General features: G+C 32.7%; 1 protein-coding gene across 4 annotated transcripts; it reads right to left on the bottom strand.

The window, feature by feature from the left end:
* Positions 1-6809: 6809 nt before the first annotated feature.
* Positions 6810-10621, bottom strand: LOC107021833 (protein SGT1 homolog A-like). Of its 4 annotated transcripts, none has more exons than XM_027917502.1 (10): positions 10356-10619; positions 10125-10194; positions 9655-9779; positions 9101-9266; positions 8839-8935; positions 8683-8748; positions 8328-8466; positions 8036-8115; positions 7470-7574; positions 6810-7191 (listed from the first exon to the last, which is right to left on the bottom strand). In XM_027917502.1, exons 1-10 carry the CDS (start codon positions 10513-10515, stop codon positions 7084-7086), a joined length of 1116 nt encoding a protein of 371 aa, XP_027773303.1. In that variant the 5' UTR covers positions 10516-10619; the 3' UTR covers positions 6810-7083. The 4 variants fall into 4 exon arrangements, with proteins under 4 accessions (XP_027773303.1, XP_027773304.1, XP_027773305.1 ...); XM_027917503.1 differs by having other exon boundaries at positions 10125-10171; positions 10356-10581; XM_027917504.1 differs by lacking the exon at positions 8036-8115 and having other exon boundaries at positions 10356-10621.
* Between the last annotated feature and the right edge of the window lie 1667 nt (positions 10622-12288).

The raw sequence follows: 12288 nt of genomic DNA, 5'->3' as shown, positions 1-12288 counted from the left end.
AATCTTTTCAACACTTTTTCTGTGTAGGCAGATTGATGAACAAAAATACCATTTGTCAAATGCTCAATTTGCAAACCAAGACATAATTTTGTCCTTCCCGGATCTTTCATCTCAAATTCATTCTTTAAATAATCAATTGCCTTTTGAAGTTCTATTGGAGTTCCAATAAGATTTATGTCATGAACATAAATGGCAAGTACAACAAATTCCGATATTGTTTTCTTTATAAAGACACATGGACAAATTGCATCATTTGTATAACCTTCCTTAATTAAATACTCACTAAGACGGTTATACCACATGCGCCCAGATTGCTTCAAACCATATAATGATCTGTGCAATTTAATTAAATACATTTCTCGAGATTTTGAATTACATGATTTAGGCATCGCAAATCCTTCAAGAATTTCATGTATATCTCATTATCAAGTGATCCATAAAGGTAGGCTGTAACCACATCCATCAAATGCATTTCAAGTTGCTCATGGACTGTGAAACTAATGAGATAACGCAATGTTATTGCATTCATAACGGGTGAGTATGTCTCTTCATAGTCGACGCCAGGCCTTTGAGAAAATCCTTGTGCCACAAGGCGTGCTTTATACATTTGTATTTCATTTTTCTCATTTCTTTTTCGCACAAAAATCCATTTGTAACCAACAGGTTTAATACCATTAGGTTTTTGAACTATAGGTCCAAAAACTTCACACTTGGCAAGTGAATTCAACTTTGATTGAATTACTTCTTGCCATTTTGGCCAATCATTTCGTTGTCGACATTCTATAACAGATTGAGGTTCATGATCCTCATTATCTTGCATGATATTTGTTGCAACATTATATGCAAAGACATAATCAACCACTATTTCTGATCGATTCATATTAGTTTCAACATCTCTTAAATTTATGGATAGTTCATTATTTCCTTGAGTTTCAAGTTCATTGATTCTTTCATGAATATCAGACTTATTCAAATTTTGAACTTCCATATGAGATTCTTTCATAGTGTCATCTTGACATTTAATCTTTCTTTTTCTAGGATTTTGATCCTTAGACCCCAATGGTCTACCACGCTTTAGGTGTGTTTTTGACTCATTAGCTATGACACTAGTGGATGGTCCTTTAGGGACATCAATTCGAATTGGGACATTCTCTGCAGGAATATGTGATTTAGTAATCCTTTTCAAATCTGTAAATGTGTCTGCCATTTGATTTGCAATTTTCTGCAGATGAATAATCTTTTGTATTTGTTGTTCGCAAGTAGAAGAATATGGATCAAGATGAGACAATGATAAATTTTTCCACAAAATTTCTCGTTTTATTTCACGATTCTCTCCCCCTAATTTTGGGCAAACTGTCTCATCAAACCGACAATCTGCAAATCTAGCAGTAAACATGTCTCCAGTCAATGGTTCAAGATAGCGAATAATGGAGGGTGACTCAAACCCAACATATATTCCTAACCTTCTTTGAGAGCCCATCTTAGTGCGGTTTGGTGGTGCCACAGGCACATATACAACACTTCCAAAAATTCTTAGATGGGATATATTAGGTTCTTGACCCATAACCAATAGCAATGGAGAAACCTTATGATAACTTGTCGGTCTGAGACGAATAAGTGTTGCAGCATGCAAAATTGCATGTCCCCACACAGAAGTGGGCAACTTAGTTTTCATAAGCAATGGTCTTGCTATTAATTGCAAACGTTTAATTAATGACTCAGCGAGACCATTCTGAGTATGAACATGAGCAACGGAGTGTTCAACTCTTATCCCAATTGCTAAACAATAATCATTAAATGATTGGGATGAAAACTCTGCAGCATTATCAAGACGAATGGACTTAATCTGATTATCAGGAAAGTGTGCCCTTAACCTTATTATTTGTGCCAATAATTTTGCAAATGCCAAGTTACGAGATGACAATAGGCACACATGAGACCATCTAGAAGAAGCATCTATTAGAACCATAAAATATCTAAATGACCCACTAGGTGGGTGAATAGGTCCACAAATATCCCCATGTATACGTTCCAAGAACGCAGGGGACTCAATCTTAACTTTCATTGGTGATGGTCTCACAATTAACTTGCCTTGATAACAAGCAGTACAAGAAAATTCACCATTTAAAAGAACTTTTAGGTCTTTTAGTGGATGTCCATTCGAATTTTCTATAATTCGTCTCATCATTATTGACCCAGGATGTCCTAGACGATCATGCCAAAGTACAAATGTATTGGAATCAGTAAACTTCTTATTTACTATAAAATGTGCCTCAATTGCACTAATTTTTGTCCAATACAAGCCAGAAGATAAAGCATGGAACTTTTCTATAACACATGTCTGCCCAGAGACATACTTGGTGATACCAAGATATTCAAGATTTATTTCATCCATTGATTGGATATGATAACCATTTTCACGGATATCTTTAAAACTCAACAAGTTTCTCTTAGATTTTGGAGAAAACATAGCATTATTAATGATGAGTTTAGTTCCCTTGGGCAAAATTACAATGGCTCTTCCAAAGCCCTCAATCATATTAGTACTACCAAAAATTGTAGTAACATTTATTTTTCCCATACTTAAATGAGAAAAATATTTCTTATTTTTGAATATCGTATGTGTTGTACCAGAATCAATCAAACAAATATCTTCATATTTCGATAATATGTTCTTAGAATTATCCATATCTTCACATGAAATGACATACACAAAATAAATATATATTAAATATTAGTGTTGTCAAAAGGGTACAATATATTCAAAGGAATAAATTAATGATTAAATATTAGAAATTGAGCCTTAATTTATTGTTTCCTCTAAGTCAAAAACGAGTTGTTAGGAAATTAAAATAAAATCATTATTTAATCCTAGTTAATAATAGACTGCATGTTTTTAACATTAGATCAAATTAAAGACCTAATATAATACAAACACATGATAATCCTAGTTAATATCAGAATTTATGTTTTTAACATAAGACCAAGTTAAAGACCTAATATAATACAAACACGTGATAAAGTTTAGTATTTGACTAACTCTATCATATTAGAATCATATAAATAACTCAATGAAAAATATATATTATTTTATTAAGAATTAAGGAACAAGCTAATGAAAGACTAAACTAATTTAAAATACTAATACTCATACAAACAACTATCATTACATGAAATTTATTAATAAATACTACCAAAAAAAATATTACTCTTCCATGTTCACAAAACCATCACCAATTAAGTGATCTATTTTTCCTTCAGGATGTGCGAAGAAATCTGCTACATCCAAGTGCGTGATGTCAACTTGATTTTCAGAGATAAAATTTGCCTCAGGATTTTTCTCTTTATTCTTTAGTGATTCTTGATAAAGCTCAACCAAATGTTTGGGAGTACGACAATCATGTGCATAATGACCTCTTCCACCACATCGAAAACAAACCTTCCCTAGTTGCTTCACGCTTCTCATCCTTTCTTTTTTCCTTTTTATTTGATGAATGATTAATGCCAGGAATAGAATTACGTTCTTGACCATAATCACGACCACGTCCACGACCACGATTAGGACCGCGACCTTTTCCACGCCTAGCATGGTGGGCGTACGCCTCATTCACTTCAGGACGTGGTTCAGATCCAGTAGGTCGATTCTCATGATTTTTCAATTATAAATCATTATTTTGCTCGGCCACAAGAAGATGAGAAATTAGTTCAGAATACTTTTTGAAACCTTTCTCTCGATATTGTTGCTGCAAGAGCACATTTGAGGCATGGAAAGTGGAGAACGTCTTTTCCATCATATCAATCTCACTAACCGTTTCTCCACATAATTTCAATTGAGAAGTGATTCTGAACATGGCAGAATTATACTCATGTATAGACTTAAAGTCTTGTAGCCTTAGATGCATCCATCATATCGTGCCTTTGGATGTATGACCATCTTCAAGTGGTCAAATCTTTCTTTTAGGTTTTTCCACAAAACAAGTGGATCCTTAACTGTCAGATATTCGATTTTCAGAATCTCGTCAAGATGATGACGCAAGAATATCATTGCTCGTGCACAGTTTTGATTTGATGCCTTATTTTCTTCTTTTATGGTGTCTCCAAGACCCATTGCATCAAGGTGGATTTCAGCATCCAACACCCATGAGAGGTAGTTCCTGCCCAAACTTTGAAGGGCAGTGAACTCTAGTTTTGTAAGATTGACCATTAAAATTAAAAACAAAAGAATAAATAATACCTTTATTAATTCTTCAAATCTAACCTTCACTTTTGAGAAATTAGAGTCTCGTGCCGATAACGTGTTATAAAACTATAGAATAAGAAGAAGAAATTAAAGAGAAAAGAAGAGAAGACTTGTTATTTCTCTTAATGAATTAATTTACAATGAAGAGGAGCACTCTATTTATAGGAGAAATCTAACTTGGTCCCCAAGTAGGAGGACTCTTTAACCATATCCTAAAAATGACTCCACATGATAGACATTCAGTATAATACAAACATTTTATAACAGATTGGACATTTTTGTTGGAATTGTAGGACAAAAAACCCCTATATTTTAACTTCTTAGTTTTAATTTAAGAGTGAAAAAGAATAACATATTCATACTTATTTACAAGTAAATATAAATCAATTGAATGGAGAGGAACATATGTGAATACTTATTTCCGCCTAATGTTAACATAGTTAAAATTAATTTAATAAATTGAGAATCTATTAATTAATTCTAATTAAGTGTCGATTATTTTGAGCAATAATGAAGTATTTGAATAAAGTTAAGAAGTCTTTATATATACTTATTTTAAAATTAAATAATAAAAATAAGTTATAACTCATAAATTAGAAATAAGTCAATTAGATCAGGCTCACAAAATATATGCACAAACGCATATTCACTTCATCAAATTTCACTATATTAAAAATAAATATTCACTTTTATTTATTTTAATTTAAAAAATAATAATTTATTCTTAATGTATGTTGATTATTAGTTATAATCATTTATCAATATATATTTTTTAAAGCATTGAATATATTGATTATTATATTCAAAATCTGATATATTTAAATTGTCATTTTATTTAAGAAGAGTACTAAATGGACTGAATATCTTAGTAACTCAATTAATTAAGTATTGAGACTCTCACTTTGTTGAGAAAATATTTTATTCTCCACCTTATAATCAACTCCCCTTTTTTCATCACATGTATCTATTTTGGCATACATACTGGCTTGATAGTTGGAACAAACGCTTTATCTATAACCCTTTGCGTTATAAAAAAGAAAAAAAAAGTTTTCCTATTCCACTTACTTTGCGCGAGTATAAACGGCAGAACGAATTGAGACTTTAGGGAAATGCTCTCTTCACGGCGTCAATTGAGAAGTAACCGAGTCTTTTTCTTCCTATAATAATAATAATAATGATAATGCCTAATAATTTGCATGTGTGAACATTTTCTTTGTTTAATCACACCGGTTACAAACATCATTAATATTTTATAAACTCACATATAGTCACTTAAAAATAATTAATTATTCTCCATAACTATAGTTTGATAATTATAATTTGTAGCTATATGCTATATGGAGGAGAAAGGCAAGCGAGATTGAGAGAGAGACGAGGGGGAGGGGGAAAGTGGGAGAAAGGTGGATTGTATATGTATAATAGTTAGATAATTGTATATAATACATAGTATTTGTATATATGGCAAGAGATTGGGAGAGGGAGGAGAGAGGCGAGCTAGATTGGGAGAGGGAGGAGAGAGGAGATTGGGAGAGAGAGGAGGGGGGAGGGAGGAAAGTGGGAGAAAAGTGAATTGTATATGTATAATAGTTAGATAATTCTATATTATACATAGAGTTAGTATATATGGCAAGAGAGATTGGGAGAGGGAGGAGAGAGGCGAGCGAGATTGGAAGAGGGAGGAGAGAGGCGAGCGAGATTGGGAGAGGAAGGAGAGAGGCGAGCGAGAGAGGGCAGAGAGTGTGAGAGAGGTGAATTGTATTTGTATATAATTGTATATTATACATATACATTTGTATATAAGGCAAGCGAGATTGGGAGAGGGAGGAGAGAGGCGAGCGAGATTGGGAGAGGAGGAGAGAGGCGAGCGAGATAGAGCATAGAGTGGGAGAGAGGTGAATTGTATATGTATATAAGTTAAATAATTGTATATTATACAGATGTTTTTGTATATTCTGACGAATTAAACATATACAAACATAACTAATTATACAAATTCAAAGTCAGTCCACGTAATTAATATATAATGTTAGTCGCGAGTGGTAATTATAACAAATTATATCTACGGTGAGTAATTAAATATATAAATTTGCTTTGTTGCGTATTTTTCCCTTGATATTTTCACTTATTCCTGCCTAATTTTGGTGAAAGTAAACATCACTCGAGCAAATTTTTTGGAGTTTCTTGAATATGCTCTCAAGACTCCATTTTTTTAATCAATGCTAATATTAGTGCACTTATATCAGACTACCCTGTATGCTATGTTCATTTTAATGCACAAAGTTGTTTTATATAGAGGATAGGCTTCTTGGTGGAGGAAACATCTTATGATGATTCTACTGTACTATTTTGATGCACATGCAGACAGAAGGATTATAGTTTTACCAAAATTACAATATCACGTCACTAACTAATGTCCAACTGCAAATGATGCAATCAGACAAAGGGATAACGAGTGATTATGCAGAAGATAATATTATGTTGAAATTCAATATTGCATTGATCACGATTTGAATGAATAGCTCATAAAGTGTTAAGAATATCAAATGAGATGATATTTCGTTAAATGATCTTTGAGCATGCATGCAATGTTACCTCATGACATGAAATTCTATTTCACTGTTGAGTTATTACGGCCAATACAGAAGCATGGAGAACGCAAGAAATGGTATATCTAGAGAACAGAATAGCCAAGCCTTAATGTGGCGAACTGTGAAAGTTCACAAGGAAATTGACATATCCCATAGATCAAAATTTCCATCTAGAAACTATGGACAAGTTCTACGACAACCAAGTACCAAGAATGAAGAGCAAAAAGGAAAATAAGAAAATAGTCACTGGATTTCCTAGTGTTCCCATTGCTTCAGCTCCATGCCATCTGGAGGGCTTCCTTCCACCTTCTTTGTACCAACCTCATTCCAGTTTGTGGACAGAACAGTCCCATTAGATTCCACCTGTGAGGCACAACACAGATTGAAAATAACTTTTACTTGCTCTATTAGTGCGAAAAAGGCAAGCAAGAACTGAAGCAGCCTCTTATTGTGAGTCAGTAAAAGGGAGAAAAGGAATTAAGACTCAGAGATTCCTATCTATGTCGAGAAAGCTTTTTTGTTTGGTTAATTCTTACTTTTTTAGTCAAATGTCCCCATAAAGAAAGCCCCTCCCTCCCAGACCCCTTTTTCTAGACTAATGACAAATCTAACGTTATGTATTCAACGAGCAATGCACTTACAAATGATTTCATCATGGCTCTTCTTGCATCATCATCGCCATCTTTGTAAATATCTTGGAAAAACTTGTTCAGTGCTGCATCTCCCTCCAATTTTTCTTCTTTTTCCTGTGTTGGAATTCTGACCTCCGTTAATCACTTAAGGAACACGTATGACTTATGTGTTACTTAATAAATTAATGTTCGATGTTTGAGCAAGACAGTAAATAAAACACCCAGCAGTATTTAACTTACAGTAAAACAAACTTTGAACTACAAACGATTACACAATTATGTAACCAAAAGGAATTATAAACTGTAATTCCTTTACTAAAAACACAAACACCCAAGGCCTATGTTCCTAGTAAATCTCCAAGTTGCACCAACTAGAAAATCAAACAACACTGGCTAAACAACGTACACACAACTTCACTCAATCTCACCAAACAACTCTTTCTAACTTTCTTCGCAGCACCTTAGAAAATTCACTCAAAATCCTGGAATACAGACCACCGGCAAATGACAAAAACTAAACAGTGAGAACTATTCATCAAGGATGTATAACAAAGACCAGCCAAAACTACCAATACCTCCTTTTTCACTTGAGCCTCTAGTTTATCCCAGTCCTTGCATTTCATTTTAGAGGAAGGGTAGCTAGGCTTATGTCTGTCTGTAAAATGCAGAAATAGAAAGTAAGCTTAGCATCAGAAGATGTCATACGACACAACATGTAAAGGAAGTCATTGGTAATTTCTCCATAATTGCAGAGAAGAACTTGAACTACTAAAACGAATTGAAGATAATGAACACAGAGCAAAGGGAAGGGGGCAGCAGCCTGTCTGCAAGCCAGAAATAATTTGTTTACAACTATGTGAAAGGTACCTGATGACACATTTGGCCTCTGTACTACAGCAATTTCCCCAGTATACTCGAGGCATTTCCAGTGTATAGATTCAGCTTTAGCAAGTCGAATCTCTATTTTTGTAGACATAACTTCATATTTGCATTTTTCAGGTATTATCTACATATCGGAAAAGGACCACCAACAGATCACAGGTTATGTGTCATAAACAGCCGATGCTTCAGACACTATAAAAAATGAAAACCATCACAATATACATAACCTGAGTTACTTGTGTAAACCCTAGGCAACAACCAATATTACCAATCTATCATTTACTTAGAGACATCATTTGTACTGAAAAATGTCAGATATATCTTTTAAGTTCAATCTCACCTTACCGAACAACCTAGGCTGGAAAGAGTACGCAGCTTCGCCTTGTATATCAATGCTAATACTAAGCTGAAAAAAAAACAACGGAAAAGCAGAATATGATCCATCAGTCGATTATAGAACAAAAGATATCTCAAAGAGATAAATGACAAAACATACTATTTGTTCGCCAAAGTCAACTGAAACATTCTCGACAGGTATGCCCTTGGCAAATATAGTTACCACCGCTTCCTCCGGTTTCTGATAGAATTCATGCCTGCAGTTAATTTATATTAGACCTCCATACACTCTTGGGGACTCAACCAGAATTATGCAGAAAATCACATCTTCTTATGTTAAAAAAGCAAAAAATATCTTCTAGAGTTACATTTGGTATAGTCTAATGCTTAAACTCCTAACAAGGCGAAGATTTTGACATCACCTGTACTTCGGTTTGACAGCAGGTGTTCCTTCATACGGTAAGTTGAAAGCCAGTTGAGTCTCTTTTGGAACAGCAGCAACATTATTCAATGACATTGATCCAAAGGAAGGGACAATGCTTTCTGTGGTCTCAACTGTTGCACACTTAGGCAATTCTCCAGCTTCCTCTGAATATAGTCAGCAAGCACCACCAATTATTCATAACAAGACTCATATAGTTTCAAGATTTTGGCAATCAATCTTAAATAGATATTAATGGAGCCCATGACAAGCAGAGAGGAAACATTTGAGATATCTCTTTGTAACTTTCCGGTGACTGAGTTAGCCACCACAAGATTACAATAATACAAGGTTTTCAGTAAAATAGTTCACCATGATAAGTTACAGACAGGAACAGCTTCAGCTTATATTAAGCATTAAGCAGAAATCTTGTCCTTGAAGAAGATACGATATGCATTAAAATATATTAACAAGTCAGCAAGGATGGAATGCTTTAATTCTTGAATTGACAGTGTTCGTGCAAATTGTCAGGAATTCAACTCAAAAAGCAAAATCTTGTAATATGTTCATCACATTCTTTGATTAACCTAGTGAATCTTGATTCTCCTGGTGCTAAAGAAGCACCAATTTCTAGAGTTTCCTTTGCAGTTTGGTACTCTTCAAGCTTCATACAGGCCAAACTGTAAGTGTGAACCGGAAAATCAATTCAACGACATCATAAAAGTAAGGCCAGGAGTTACAATGGCATAGAAATGCAACGTCAGCTGGGTTTGATGTTAGCGCTTGAACATTACCAGCTCAAGAAAACAAGACCATAACATGTGAAATTAAACGTTTTTAAAATCTCACTCCAATCCTATCCCAATCATAATATAAGTGTATTAACACGTGAACTTATTTTAAAAAGAACACTACCCTGCACCAAACAATAAAGCCATAGAAAACTAAATCCAGTGGAGAACTCTAAACAAGATAACGTCATCGTCACAAAGAAGCATACCAATAGAAATGATTGATATACTCACCCCTTGCGCATATATGCTTTTGCCGTTGACGGATCTAACTCAATCGCCTTGTTAAAATCAGAAAAAGCTTCTGCTCAAAATTAATCACAATCACAAAAATACTATGGAACAAATGCATGCCATAGATATCCATTTGTTTACGCAACCAAAAGAAAAAACAAAAAACAGAGTATGCATTTGTTTGTCCTTGTTACCGAGAATGCAAAGGGACCATATTAACAAATAAGTTACCAGTGAATTTACGGAGTTTGATATTGGCCTGAGCACGGTCAGCAAAAAGGTCGGCATTATTAGGAGTAATAGCAATGGCTTGAGAGTAGAGGTCAACGGCGAGCTCAAAGTGGTCGTCGATGAATGCTTCTTTAGCTTTAGTTACGAGATCGGACGCCATGGATGAGATGAGAAGAAGTTTCTTGAACAAGAGAGGGAAAAGGGATGTTACAGAATGGATGATTAATGGAATTGGAGGGGATTTTAAAAGATGATTATTGGAATATTTAAAGACTGTAAACAGGTTTATGTACAGCTCAAAGTCTTCGTTTACTTGTCAATTAAAGGAACACTTTAAACTCGTATAAAATTGAGTAAATGAAAATATTTGTACTACATACTAATTTTTTATTTTACATGGCATTCTACGTATATTATGTCATATAGTATATTTATATTTACTTATTTAATTTTATAATAGTTTAAATATCTATTTATACACACTCAAAACTAAAAAACATTTATATTCGTTAACGTCAAGCTAAATATTATTTTATATATTATCTCTAATTAAAAATTACAACTTCATAGTATTTGAGTGAGTCGTGTCTATTGAGCTATTATTGAATCGGACCAACTATGAGTCAAATGGTGAAATTTTTTACATTTTTTTGTTAAGTACGTACTTACTTCCTCTTCATATGACATTATTTGAATTTAAGATTTAAATAAATTTATTTTTAATAGTAATTAATTATTATGGTTTATAATAGTTTTTACGTTATTTAAAATATATAAAATTCGTTTCAAAAAAATTAAAGATTTAATTCACAAATCTCAATCAAACTTAAATTGATGTCTTTCGAAAAACGAAAAGTATCTATAAATTAAAATAACTGGAACATTAATTTTGTATATTATTAATGTTTAATTTGTTTTACCTTTTAAATTTAGGTATAACTAATACATGAAAATCTATGACATTATTAAAAGAATTTAATGTATTTATTAACATGATTAAAGATACAATTGTTTATTTAAACCATCTTCACATTCTTGTCAACATATTTATGAAGGATTTTTTCTAAACAAGTAATTTTCGTTATTTTTACATCACATAACTAAATACCGCATAAGAAATAAGATTAGCATTACTAATAGTCTAATACTAATACATCATTTTAACATTATTTTTTATGTACTCAACCAAACAATCTCAAATAAAAAGAGAGACTACTTATTAGCATAATTTAGAGATCTTAGTAGCTCAATCAATTGATTAACTCTATTTCTATTTTGTTGGTGTGAGTTCTATTCGTAATTTCTTGTCTTAGTGAATGTAATTTTTTTTTACAAAAAAATTATTTGAATATAGATTTAGTTAGAAATTAAAAAAAATAATAGGGTGAAACAGAATATATGTCCCTATTTATGTTGTTCACTTTGAATTGACACACATATTAAGAAAATAATTAATGACACGATCAATTTATCATTTTATCCCTATTAATAGGAAGTAGATGAAAATTTTACATTTTAAAAAGTAATTATTCATTTAATTGGGGACATAAAAGGTTAAAATTTTTATTCTTTCTTAATTTGTTAAAATGAATAAGTAATTAAGGATAACTATAAAAAAAAAAGTAAATAGGAACGAAGAGAGTATTGAATTAGAATTATGTTATGAATTGGAGAATACATTGACAAATGATATAATAGGGTTTGTATTTTGTTTCTTATAATGATAACATGCAGCACCTATCTCAATCAATTAAGCTACGTTCACATGTACCAATTGCAGCAAACAGTAAGCTAATTGGTTCACACTTCACCAAAAAAAAAAAAAGGAAATTAGATTCCTAACAGACATACATTAATCCATCAATTTTATTCGAATTCGAAAACGTGCTAGCTAGAATTAGGATTAGTTGAATATTATGTGATACACTAACTT

This window comes from Solanum pennellii, chromosome 6 (genome assembly GCF_001406875.1).
Source record: "Solanum pennellii chromosome 6, SPENNV200".
NCBI lineage: Eukaryota > Viridiplantae > Streptophyta > Magnoliopsida > Solanales > Solanaceae > Solanum > Solanum pennellii.
Note: the sequence above shows the minus strand (reverse complement) of the source record. Positions and strands in the feature narration are given on the sequence as shown.